Source organism: Drosophila elegans, unplaced genomic scaffold, assembly GCF_018152505.1.
Source record: "Drosophila elegans isolate 14027-0461.03 unplaced genomic scaffold, ASM1815250v1 contig_814, whole genome shotgun sequence".
NCBI lineage: Eukaryota > Metazoa > Arthropoda > Insecta > Diptera > Drosophilidae > Drosophila > Drosophila elegans.
Window position 1 is genome coordinate 13,661,416 of NW_024546167.1, and position 12,745 is coordinate 13,674,160.

General features: G+C 42.5%; 1 protein-coding gene across 2 annotated transcripts in view; it reads right to left on the minus strand.

The window, feature by feature from the left end:
* Positions 1-12,745, minus strand: part of LOC108138745 (brain tumor protein) — a 46,054-nt gene that overhangs the window by 6,696 nt on the left and 26,613 nt on the right. For both annotated transcript variants that reach the window (XM_017261139.2, XM_017261141.2), the window contains 2 exons: positions 6,960-7,227; positions 1,729-4,924 (listed from right to left, as the gene is read on the minus strand). In XM_017261139.2, the coding sequence (XP_017116628.1) occupies positions 1,729-4,873 (3,145 nt within the window). In that variant the 5' untranslated portion in view covers positions 4,874-4,924; positions 6,960-7,227. The remainder of the gene's footprint in view (positions 1-1,728; positions 4,925-6,959; positions 7,228-12,745) is intronic.

Here is a 12,745-nt window from a genome sequence, read left to right on the forward strand (position 1 = left end):
TAAATTATTTGAGATTTGTTTTTTTTTTTTTTACTCATTTAAGTGTTTATCATACATTAATATATAAATACATATGCTTATGCGGGGACATAGACATATTTAATTGTATAATTATAATAGTTATAAATGTTTTAAGTCTTCTGCGCTGATTGCCAACTTTCAGTTAAATGTTAATTGTTTATTTTTAAATAGATTTATGCACACGCTCAAGTTAACTCGATTTCGTTCTCGAAATTGCCACTAACTGCGAGGAGAGGGGCACAGCATTAAAAACATTTGCATGATGTACATAAATATCGCATTGTTTTTTATTTGATATACACATTTTAATATTTTTATTTAAATTCATTTCGACAACAAATAATTTTTTGCATATAATATAGTAATATAGTTTCAGGCAAAACAACAAATTCGTCCGTGTTGCTTTTAAACAAGGAAATTATTTTAAAAAATAAATGCCTAAACAAAAAAATAGTTCAACAATTAAGAACAAAAATTTCAACTATTTTCAGTGCGTTTAGTTGGTTTTGTTTAAAATTAAGAAACGGCAAAATGGTTTTTGTCTGCATTATTATTAGGGTTAATCCATCTTTTCTTTCTCCTGCGTTTGGGTACAATTAAACAATGAAAAAACATAAAAACTAAGCGAGTATAAAAATTGTGAATTGTTGTTTGTGTCGCGGTTCGGTTTTGGGTTCGGTTGATTTCGTATAAAAGTAGCAAACATGTCTTAGAAGATAATTAATTAATGTATACATATAAATAATCAGTAATCAATAAGTGGTATAATCAAAAATAATTTATAAACGTAAAAAACAGTTATATAATATATAATGTATCAAATGTTTATGCAATCAAAAATAATAATAACAAACAATTTGCGCAATCATATATCTAAGAATTACAATCAATTATTAATCAATCAATGCTCGATACGCGGCTTCCTTTCTTTTCGACATTTTGTGTAAGCGGTTAATTGTTAATTTTATTTTATATTAACTTCATATTTTTTTTTGATAATTTTTTTTCTCATTATTTTTTTTTTTTGTTTGCAGTCTGCAATGAACATAAAAAAGTGGAGGGATTCCTTCTGGTATTTATATAGTTAAAAAGTGTCATTTCTTTTGTTTGTTTCTGGTGTGTGTTTTTGTTTGTTTTTTGTTTGGTGCGCCTTTTTAATCGACGGCCAAAACGAATGAAAGACTTGCACGCGAGAGAGAAGGGGTTCGAAGTGAGAAGTGTGCAAAGATATAGAGAGGCGGCGGCGGCACTATCCGATTTGAACATGAACATGAATACACATTATATATATTTATCATAAACAAATACACACAAAATAAAAACTAATCTTAACAGTGTAAATATATATGTAAAAAAATAAAACAAAATTCAACAATAATTTAAAAGATAATAAAAATCATTCCAACAGTGTGCGTGTGTGTGTGTGTGTTATTACATAGCGAGCAAAGTCTAAGGCTATGAGAGATGTGACAGATCGGAGGAGATAAAGGGGGTTATAGATTTCGATTTCAATTTCAATTTCGATTTCGATTTTGTAGATTTAGAATTAGATCTTTAGATTTAGAATTAGAGCTGGAGAGACCGCGCAAGTCAGACTATTTGAGAACTTAGCTTAGAGCAGTAGTGGGAGCCGGACCACAGATCCTCCTCCATTCCGGACTCCCATCCATGGAGTGTGTGTCTGTGTGACTGTCTGTGTTTACATACCCACTGGCGCCAGTTGGACATAGCGATAGATGTAGAGCCGGTAGTCCTTGCTGGCCAGCACCACACTGCCGTCGTCCATGAGCGCCACATCGAAGCACTGGGCGTGCTTCACCTTCGACTCGAGCGCCGAGATCAGCTGCCCGTCCTGCGTGAAGATCGTCAGATTGAAGTTGTTGTGATTGTCCGCGATGAGGATCTCCCCATTCGAGTTGATCCCGACGCCAATGGGATAGTTGGTGATGCCCTCGCCGCCAATCTGCCGCAGATACTGGCCCTCGTAGTTGAACACCTTGACGCAGTGCGCCCGATTGTCGCTGATGAAGATCTCCTGCTTGTCGTTGACCACCACGCCGTTGGGGAACTCCAGATGCTTGGAGCACCCAAACTTGTGCAACACATTGCCGCTCTGATCGAAGATGATCACCCGCATCACCTTGCACTCCACCACAATGATCCGTCCCTTGTTGTCCACCGTCACGCCGCGCGGATGCTGCAGTATGGTGGCCCCGAACTTCCTCACAAACTGGCCGTACTGATTGTAGATCTGTATTTGGTGTGTGGGCGAGCGCTCGGTGACGATAATGTCCCCGGAATTGCGCACCACGGCCACACGATTGGGATACAGCAGTTGGGAATCGCGCTTGCCGCACTCGCCAAACTGGAACTTGAAGCGTCCCTCCTTGTCGAAGATCTGGATGCGATGGTTGTTCGTATCCGCAACAATGATGTCGTTCTGCGCATTCACCGCCACGCCGCTGGGCTCCGTGAACTGGCCCTCCATCACGCCGAATTCGCCAAACTTGCAGTGGTAGATCATCTTCTGGCGCTTGATCTGCGACTTGGGCGGATAGATGGTGGCCGAGAGCAGTTTGTTGGTAAGGTCGAGCAGCGACTCCGAGCTCACGGTACTTCCGCCGGCTCCACCGCCACTCACCACGGTGCCGCCAACCGAAGACAGGCTGGCGAAGGCATCGGCCACGGCCGAGCTACCGGCTCCTCCGCTGGTAACAGACGAAAAGAGATTGTCGCTGCCGCCGTTGCTCCACTTCTCGTACGGATTGTAGTGAGCCACTGTGCTGGCGGCCGAGCCATTGCTGCCGCTGTAACCACCGCCCCCTCGCTTGGGCATCAGCTCGCCGAAATGCTGTTCCACGGCCAGGGCGTTGCGATCGCGTCCGCTCAGCAAAAGACCTCCGTTGCTGAAGGCTCCTCCGGCGACGCTTCCGTTAGTGCTGCTGTCCAACAGGCTGGCGCCGCTCAATCCAAGTCCCAAGCCATGCAGCGATGATTGCGCCTGCAGCTGTTGGTGGTGTGCCGTCTGGTGATGGCTGTGGTGGCCATGGTGATGTGACTGCTGGTGGTGACCATGGTGGCCACTGCCCGCGCTGCTGGCGCTGCTGTTGCTGGCGCTCTGCGTGGGCCGGGCAATCGGGGGCTGCTTGCCATGACCATTGCTGGTCAGGCTCAGGCCAACATGGCCTCCGTCCGAGCTGGTTGCCCGTATGTAACCAAAGGTGTTGCGAACACCGGCCTGAATCGACTGGTAGTTGGACATGAACTCCATCTCGAAGGGCAGCTGCATCTCCTGGATGCCCGTCTGCAGCTGCTGCTCCAGGGACTTGCGCAGAAGCAGGGCCTCCGCCAGCAATGATGATGGCGGAGCTGGGCTCCGCTCCACCGCCTCACAGGTGGCCAGTCCCTTGTCGATCAGGTCGCGGGAACGTTGCTGCCACGAATTGTTGCTGTTCACCTTTGCCGAGTAGAGTGTCTCCAGTTCCTTCAGCAGCTCCGTCTTACGCTCATCCAGCATGGAGGCGAAGAACTGATGCGTCTCGTTCAGTTCGTTGTGCGCCTTCTGGTACTGCAGCTTCACCTTGGTGAGATTCTGGTCCGAGTTACCGGCAATGCCGACAATTTCGCCAATCTTGCCGCGCATATCGGCGAGCAGAGTCTGCAGCGCTGTCTCATTTGCAGTGGATCCCGCCGAGGTTGTCAAACCGGGCGACTGCACGTTCTCCAGCTCATGAATTCCGGTGGAGTGTTCCAATACAATGCATTCCTTGCACACCAGAATGCAGCAGGTGCGGCAGCTGAACTTGAGCAGTTCCTGTTTGTGTCGTGGGCAGAAGAGTTGCCTCTGCTGTTGCGGCTGTTGCTGTTGTTGCTGCTGCTGCTGCTGTTGCTGTGGATGCAGTGAACCGTAGATGCTCTCCTCCCGCTGTTGCTGTTGATCCTGGGAATTGGCCTGTGCGGCGGCTGCCAGTACAATCTTTGAGAGCTGCGACATGGGCTGGGCTGGCAGCAACTGTTGCTGCTGCTGTTGCTGTTGCTGCGAGTCGAGCTGTTGCTGCTGCTGCTGCAGCATCATGGTCAGCGAACTGGCGTACTTAAACTCATTCGAGGCGGGATTGTTGCTGGGCGAACCCACGGACAGTGAAGTACCTGTGGTGCTCGCCTCGAAACCCTTGATCAAGCACACATTGTGCCCGTTGAAGCAGTGCATAAATTCGTGAGCAGTCACACAATTGGCGCACAGATAGCTCTGGCAATCGAAGCACTTGGCCACCGCATCGCTGCACTTGCTCTTGCAGGCCGTGCAACGTGGCGGAGATCCATTGACGGATGTGTTGCCCGAGGAGCTGTTGCTGTTGCTGCTGCTGTTGCTGCCCTTGCCGGCTCCTACAACCAGGCTGCTGATGCCCGAGTTGCTGCCATTGCTGGAGCCCTGAAGATTGCTGCCAATCACGCCCGGTCCATTGCTGCTGGCCACATTGTTGGCGCTGATTACACTGCTGCTGGTGCTGCCGCAACCGCTGAGGCCGCTGGTCGAGGAGCTGGACGATGACGAGGACGAGGACGACGATGAGGACGACGACGACGAGCAGGAGGAGGAACTGGCCGAGGAGCTGGACGAGACCGAGGCCGAGATGGGATGATGGCCATTGATCACGGTCACCTCGGAGCGCGACTTTACGCTGCTGCCGCCCGTGTACTCATCACTGCAGATTGCCGAATCGCTGGCCGGTGGCGATGAGCCGCTCAGCGTGAGCGGGGAGTCTGATAGATAGCCGGCGTGTTCGTACGATTCAATCGAGTTCGCCCCGCCCCGCATCGAGTCCAGAGATGGTGTCGGTGAGGACGCCATCTTTGTGCTGTAATTGCCGTCGGTGGCTCCGTTTACCTTTAGGAGTAACAGCTGCAAAGGAACAGAGCAAGCAAGGAAATTGATCAGACTATGTTTAGCAAAATTGAATATGCAAGAACTTTAGTTCAATATAAACATAGCATGCTTATTTGGCTTTAAAATGATTGTTTGAAAATAATTATAAATGCTGTGCTTACAATCAAGTTTTTTTTACTTCTGTGCTGTCTGTACCACCTCGTTTCTTGGTTCCTCTGGCTCTCCTCCATTTCCTCCCCTTAAATCGACTGACCCATGAGTCACCTGCGGTCCTTGTCTTTTGTCCTTATGAGTCAGCAGCTCCTCCACTTGAACCGAAACGTTTTGGCATTTCCATGGGCCCTCACCCAAACAAACAAATATGCCACACCCCACAAAGGGCCCCTTTTCTCTTAGTCATCCCCTTTTTGTTATCATAATTTGTAGTTAATTGCCTCCTTCCAACTGTTCCGTCTAGTCTAATCCCCCAAAGCGCGACAGCTGTGCACAGTGTTATTATTAAACATCTTCGAAGACAGTTGAAAGACATGGTTTTATCCCCCCTAATATTACTATTTCCCCCTCTCAACGGAATCGAATCAAACTAGGAAACACGCCCCCACGGAATGCTTTTAAAACCCCATTCCAATTTCTTACGGCAGAGAGGAGCGAAGCTAAAAGTGAAGCTGTACGCCGGGATGAAAGGGACTTTGACCGGGTGCGGAATCCCGCCCCCCTGCCCACGTACCATTATCCTTCGTTCAGAGACGGACACAAATGCAATAAACGCACGCACAGACAGAAGGACACCCCGTAACCATAATTTTACCTCCCCTTTTTGCTGCCTTCGCGGTTCGTTGCCTTTGAGTTGGGAATATAGCAGCAGCAGGAGCAGAAAAAAATAAACGGGGAGTTTCACAACAAACCCCCGTCGCAGGAAAGTAAACAAAAAAAAAAAAAAAAGTGGGAGCCCGGGAGAAACTTCTCTAGATTTCCAGAGCAGTCGAAACTTCCGTCAACAAGAAAATCAACGTAAAAGGCAATTGAAGTGAAAGCCAAGAGAGCCAGCGAAACGAAACGAAACACAAAATCAACCCCGAAAAATGCGCCCAAGGGGGGAGAGTTGTATGCGAAAGGGATTGGAGGGGGTAGGGGAAAGGGACTGCAACTGTCTAGACTGAATGTACATTTATCATGCACACACACCCAAGCCAAATGCCATTCACAGTGGTATCTAGAAAATCTTTTCTAATTTCACAAATATTCTTATTTTTGTTGTAACTAAAACTAAAATAATATTCGATAAATTCGGCACAATAAATATTTTTTTTGTTTTCAAAGTATTGTACTTTTAGGAGGATCATTTTTCAAACTCCAGTGGACCAAAACTTCACAAACAATATCAAAAACGATCCTTAACCGGACATTAAACGGACAAAACCATACAAAAACCGAATCATCAATGGTTCAGTTTGTGGGAGCACATGTTTCGCTAACGTATATCTCGTCAGTAATATCTCTACCGAGGGTTTAATTATTGTTTTGCAAGGCTGCATAAACATTTTGTAATAGTTGTTAGGACCCGGAACTAAGTCTGTTTTCGAAAAAAAAACAAGAGCTTTAAATGGTTGTTCATTTAAAATGACTTTTTTCTCCTATTTTTAATACGTTTGCGAGCTTGAGCAGGGTTTAATCCATTACATTTAAACCATTTAAATTTATTTCCGCAATTTAAATGAATAACAAGTTTACTCTAGATCGGCAGACTGCAACTAATAATTTTAACATAACTAGAATTATCTTATTGAGTTAAAAAAGAGGTTTAGATCGCTTTACATTTTTTGAAAAAAATATGCACACAACTAAATAAATCATGAAACTAGAATAACAACAATATTACAATATTTAGTAAGCTACTTTGCACTTGCCCCATATGAATTATTTTACCCAATATAGGCACTAATAATCCCTGATAAACATTAATATCTCCTGGTGATTTTCCCTTCAAAGCAACCAATGTACAGAAAAAAAAATAGCATAAAACTCGTCGAACGCAGATAAGCCGACTTACCTTTACTGCTTTGTTGTTGTATTTTGTTGTAGAATTTCCTATTTATTCCAGTTACGTTTCCTGGTTTCCTGGTTGTTTTTGTTGTTGTTGCTTTTTGTTGCTAGTTGCTGTTGCTTTCTCGCTCTTGCTCACAAACGCAGTCTATATAATAAATTGCGTGGGATGGTTGCCGTTGTTGTTGTTGTTATTGTTGCAGTAACAAGTTGAAACAAATTTGTGTAGCATACTTTCAAGTGCTGTCAGTTAATTGCGTCGCGCGCACAAAAGGCTGCAATGGCAAAAAGAACACAAAATGATAATTAGAAAGGATAATTGAAGGCAAGGTTAATTGAGAGTTTTTGCCTTTGTTTTCTGCTTATTAGAATGACGTGCGCTTGGTTTTTCCGGCAAGGACACTGCAAACTAAACTAAAGGTAAAAGAAATTGTCGCTATTTTTATGTACAAAACTGCGTGTGTGACGTGAATGCGACGCGGCTCTGGAAAACTAACTCTGCGCATAATGCAGCGGCCCGGGAAAAGCTCAAAGTCTCGGCAGCGACGCCGGCAGAGGCAGTGGTCGAGAGAGCGGCACAATGTCCTGGGGATTTTCCTGCTCAAAACACGACAACTTCAAAAGTTGCAGCAATGCAATGCAATGCTACTCCACACACCAGTCCGAAATGTTTTTGTCTGCACTTTAGCCAGCAAACTTCTTAAAAAATACAGGGGCAAAAGCAAGAGAATAACCGGGAAAAATCAATACATCCTATTTACATTTACAAAGAGAGGGACGGACGACGACGAGCCCAAAAATGTGCGCTCTTTTGGCCGAACTGTTGAATGCCGGCTGCAATCACCACCCCCTTTTGCTTATGGTTTAGTCACCCCCAAAACAATATGGCGGCCAATCACCCACAACAAAATAAATAAAAAAGAAAACCTCCCCCCAGGAAAGAGCAACAATTTTCCACGGAAAAAGATTTTTTTGCGCGCGCTACAGGTTGCGTGGGAGATCTAAAGAGAGAAAGGCGAGAGAGCAGGTGAAAGAGAGTGTCAAGAGAGAGGCGCAGCAAACAGGAAGCGATAAACGATAACTACACACGGAATAAAAAAAAATAAACTAATATCTACGCGTGTTCGGGAAAATCTTTTATATGATAAAACTCAGAGCTCAAATCAGCAACATGAACGTTTGAAGTTATTGTTTTTATATACAACCATATGAAATTAAGACATGTCAGAAAACTGGTATGCATACATTTTTCTCTGTGTACGGTCTTGCGCATGTTTTTTCCCCGATTTGGGCAACGACCGCATCCAAAAGCAATAAAAACAAAAGGTTCTCTCATGCTGTCGCTTCCCCTCTCTTTCTCCCTCTCTTCCTATCTCTCTCAATTTCTCTGTTCTATGTTGCCGCGGAACTTTCTAGAAGAGGAGACAACATGCTAGAAATGACGTTGCAGTTGCAGCCAGCATCACATTCACATCTCATCAGCATAGCTGCATAGCGAAAATTTCTGTATACCGGTAGACACGGCAGCGGAAAAGAGACAGCAGCTAGCAGGGAGAGGAAAAATAGCCAGACGACATGCACATAAATCCGCACATATACACATACACATACTTGCAAATAAACACAGATTTACACGTGTAAAATAGCGGCTTTTTTTTTCTTTGCAACATTACCAACTGTTGCAAATCGAGGAAAATGAGGGAGCGCAAAAAAATAAAGCGGTGATCTTCAAAAGGTATCGATCACTCAGCTTTAGCACTTTCCGCTCACACCTGGCACGCACACACGCACACAACTGTATGTACATAACTAGAAAAAAACCTGACTCATAAATTTACTACCGGTAATTTTAACAAATTAGTTAATAACACAAGAATAGCCCCAAAACGTCACCGTTCAAATGGGCAAACAAAAAAATGTTCATGATTTTTTGACTTTGCGAACTTTTAATACCCTTCCCATACGTTTTTGTTCAACCGTTTTACATACAGTAAAAAAAATACAAAAAAAAATGTTTGGCTTTTCTGGTAAAAGTAAATATAAGCGGAAGATACTTTTCAGTAAACTCTTTAAAATTAAAATAAAAGATCATCTAGTTTAGAACAGTAATATAATCTGTATATTTATTAAGTGGTATATGGTTATTTAAGCTGTAATGGTTATTTAAACTTTTTAATTGGTTTCTACTAAGTTAACCGGTATAGTCAACTTTTTTTTTCCATATAACTGATACAGAACAATAAAATATATAACTTTCCTTTACTAGTCTTCAGTCTAAAGGAATTTGCTTACACGTGTAACCAAATATTAAGCATGTGAAAATAATTAAAAATGCAATACCCCTCCTCAAATAGAGCATAAAAAACAACAATTTAGCATTGCTAGGAAGAGGGACTGAAGGTTTGATAATGAGCGAGTTGTCTATTGATTAGATTAGCAAATTTTGTGGAGATAGTTGACGGAAAGCAGACGGAAGGGTGATAAAGCGGTTCGGGCCAAATCAAACTGACAGTTGGATTGTATATCATGACAAGATTAATATCATTTGGGGCCACAGGCCATTAGAAGAATTGTATCTTTTCGACTTTTCGGGAAAAGGGAGTGGAGTACATGTGCCATATGTTTTACTTAGCATTCTTTTGGGGTGAAAAGAGGGGTGATGTACCCAACAAATTCCAGAACGCTTGTAAAAGTGTTTAAAAATAGAGCGGCTAATAATCAGAAATGCGAGTGCAGTGCACTGAGGGCGTGCCCGAACACCCAACCCCTCCTCACCACCCATAATTAAGCACATAAAAAGAAGAAAAAGAAGAAGAATCGAGGGAGGACGGAAGAAAGAATGAACAAGAAAAGGGAACAAAGCAAAGCGGAGCAAAAGAATCGACGTGGAGGCTACCCCATGTGAGAAGTGGAACAAACTGCACACAGGCATTACTAATGCAAAACAATTTGTACAAGATTATAAATTTCATGGCTCAGGAGAAGTGGAAAGAAACAAAACAAGGCATCGCTATGTGCTGATGGCGATGATTATGGAAAAAATAATGATCAAGAACAAGAGCGGACAGCAGATCCAAGTTCAAGCCAAATCTAGAGTGTGTGTGGGAGAGAAAAAAAGGGGGTGCCACCTATACATGAACAAATGCAGTCGAGTTTTCGTAACTAAAAAATAAAAACCAGTTATCGAAGCGTCAAGTTTATATATTATCATTAACATTGCAATTATTAAATTTTAAAAGTAGCATATTAATAGGAAATCGTATAAATAATAATACATCTGTGAGTTGTAATACATTTTTATTTTAGCAGCTTTATGCAAAGAATTACCACTGTAACTCCGCAAAAATGCAAAACGAACCAACAACACCAAGAGATGGGGAGAGGAAGCAGAGCAAATGTTCTGGTTGTGCAGCAAAATAAACACGGCTGTATTCAACTTCCATGCATTCCCCTGCGGAGAGCTTGGGGTTGGTTGCAACTGCGACGGCAGTGCTGCGGCAGAGAGTTCAATGGTACCAAATGCAGCAATGGCAACAAAAACAAAGGCAATTAACATGACACATACACCCACAGCCGTGGCCGAAATATTGGCAAAGCCTAAATCGAAACATCTATTAGAAGTTGAACGTAAACTAAAAATGCCTCTCCATAACGACAATAAAATTAGCTTGTCATATTTTCAATAAATGTGTATGCATGGCTATTCATGTTTAATATTAAAAACTAATAGAGGTGCTTTTAATTTAAAACTATTAAAAGTAAAAAAGTTGTTCAACTATTAAAAGTAAAAAAAGTTGTTCTCTGGCTTTTCCTTTAATTTATCTTTCAGCTTTTAATTAACAGCTTGAAGCGTAGCTAAGCCATCTTTAGTGCTATTATTTTGACCGCAACTATATGCAGAGGATACAAGCACACTTAACTGCAGCGAAAAAAAAATGGAGAAGCCCAGCACAAAGAGCAAGCCATAAAACAGAACAAAGAAAACTACCTTTACCTGCTCGGAACACACACACAACACAATTTCTAAGCGAGACAACAACAAAAATGCTGGCAGTTGGCAGATAAAATATCCGTCCCGATCCCAATTCCAATCCACATCCCATAGCAACCATCCCATCGCATCCTCAATTTCATTGCAAAGGCACCGCCAAAACATCACGACCGCTGCCTTGGTTCGATGCAAATAACGATACGGTGGATACTTGCAATGAGCAACAGCGTTGATTTTGTACAATTTATCTTATCAGCCAAAACTAAATATCTCATCATTTAATAAATTTAATTTACTATTTGCAAAACTAAAAAGTGTTAAGCAACAATTTATATATTTACTATATTTCTATTTATATTAAATACTCTAAATATCTAAGGAGCAATAACGCGGTAGATATTAATAATGTTTAATTGAACTAGTGCATCGTTGACTTTACATTTTTTTGTATAATAATAGTCAAAAATTCTTTAACAATATGATTTCAATAAGAGGCTGTATTACGTTACAAAACCAGACTTTAGAGGAAACAGTTAGTTTACTTAAGGACACTTAAGACAAGTTATTTCTTGCTGAGGGAACAACTTTTATGCTCAGTATACAGAGTCTTGTCAATTTTTTCCAAATGTTACTTTTATTGTCCTCCTATTCCGAAAGCATTCTTAGTTCTTCTTATAAATTTACCGATCTTCACTGTAATCCCTAGTGAATTTCGGTCGAATTCTGCGATGGTTGCTCCGCCAGCCTTCTTTTTTTTTTTTTTTTGGACGACGACGCCAACTTATGCGTCAGCAGAGAAGCGACCCCCAAGCAGCAGCTGCTGCTGAATGAAATTGACTTGACGCATTTTATTGAAGGAGACAATGGATGAAAAAAAAAAACGAAGAACAAAAAAAAATCTGCACAAGAGAAGAGTTTTATTGTTGCCAAAGAGGAGGAGAAATAAAGAGGAATAAAGAAAAAACACCAGCATCCAATTTAGCAGAGGGTCCCGAGATCCCAGACGCTTTATCCCCCTCCCACTTTCCATCTTTCGTGGGTCGTTCTCCCACGTCTATCTCCCTACTCTCTCCCACTCGCACCGATGTCCCCACAGGTCAACGGCGTCTTTGCAATTCTTGTTCTTTTTTCTGTTGTCTCCTCCTTTTTTTTTTGTTCTGCACAACATTTTTCTTTCTTACTGTGCTTTGTAGTGTCTGTGGTTCGTTAGCTGCTGCTTCTATCTTCGCTTTCCTGCTCTAGAGCACGAGAGAGCGAGCGAGATGGAATGTGTCTGTGTGTCCTGGCTTCTACAATGGTGGTAGCAAATATCGAGGCAGGTACAGTGTCGGCTGGGAATATTCCATTCAGAAATCGACCATTTCAACGAATTTGGGATACGTCGATTCCTTTGTCAGAAAGGGATGCTCTAAATTCCTCGATCATTTTAAAGAGCGTTAGTTGTTTTAAAGGCCAGAAAATACCAATTTGCATTATCTATAAACATAAAATTTTGTAGTGCGCAACACTGTCGTACAAAAGACAAGATTGAATATTTAAAAGTATCAAGCAGTTCGGGTCGTCGCTTCGAATGATATTATTTTTTGAACCTGGAATTTACCATTTAAAAGGAAGTTCAAACGTAGATGCACTTTAGTGCCTGCTATCTTCTAGTGCTGCAACACCACATCATCTAATCAAGTGGAACGTGTTCCCAGCTCGCCTCGTTTGCGTGTTAACTTTCGATAAATATTTACTATCTGCTTTAACATTTTCAATTAGAGTTGTACCAATTTCGGGTTCCCAGTGTTATCTATTACGTG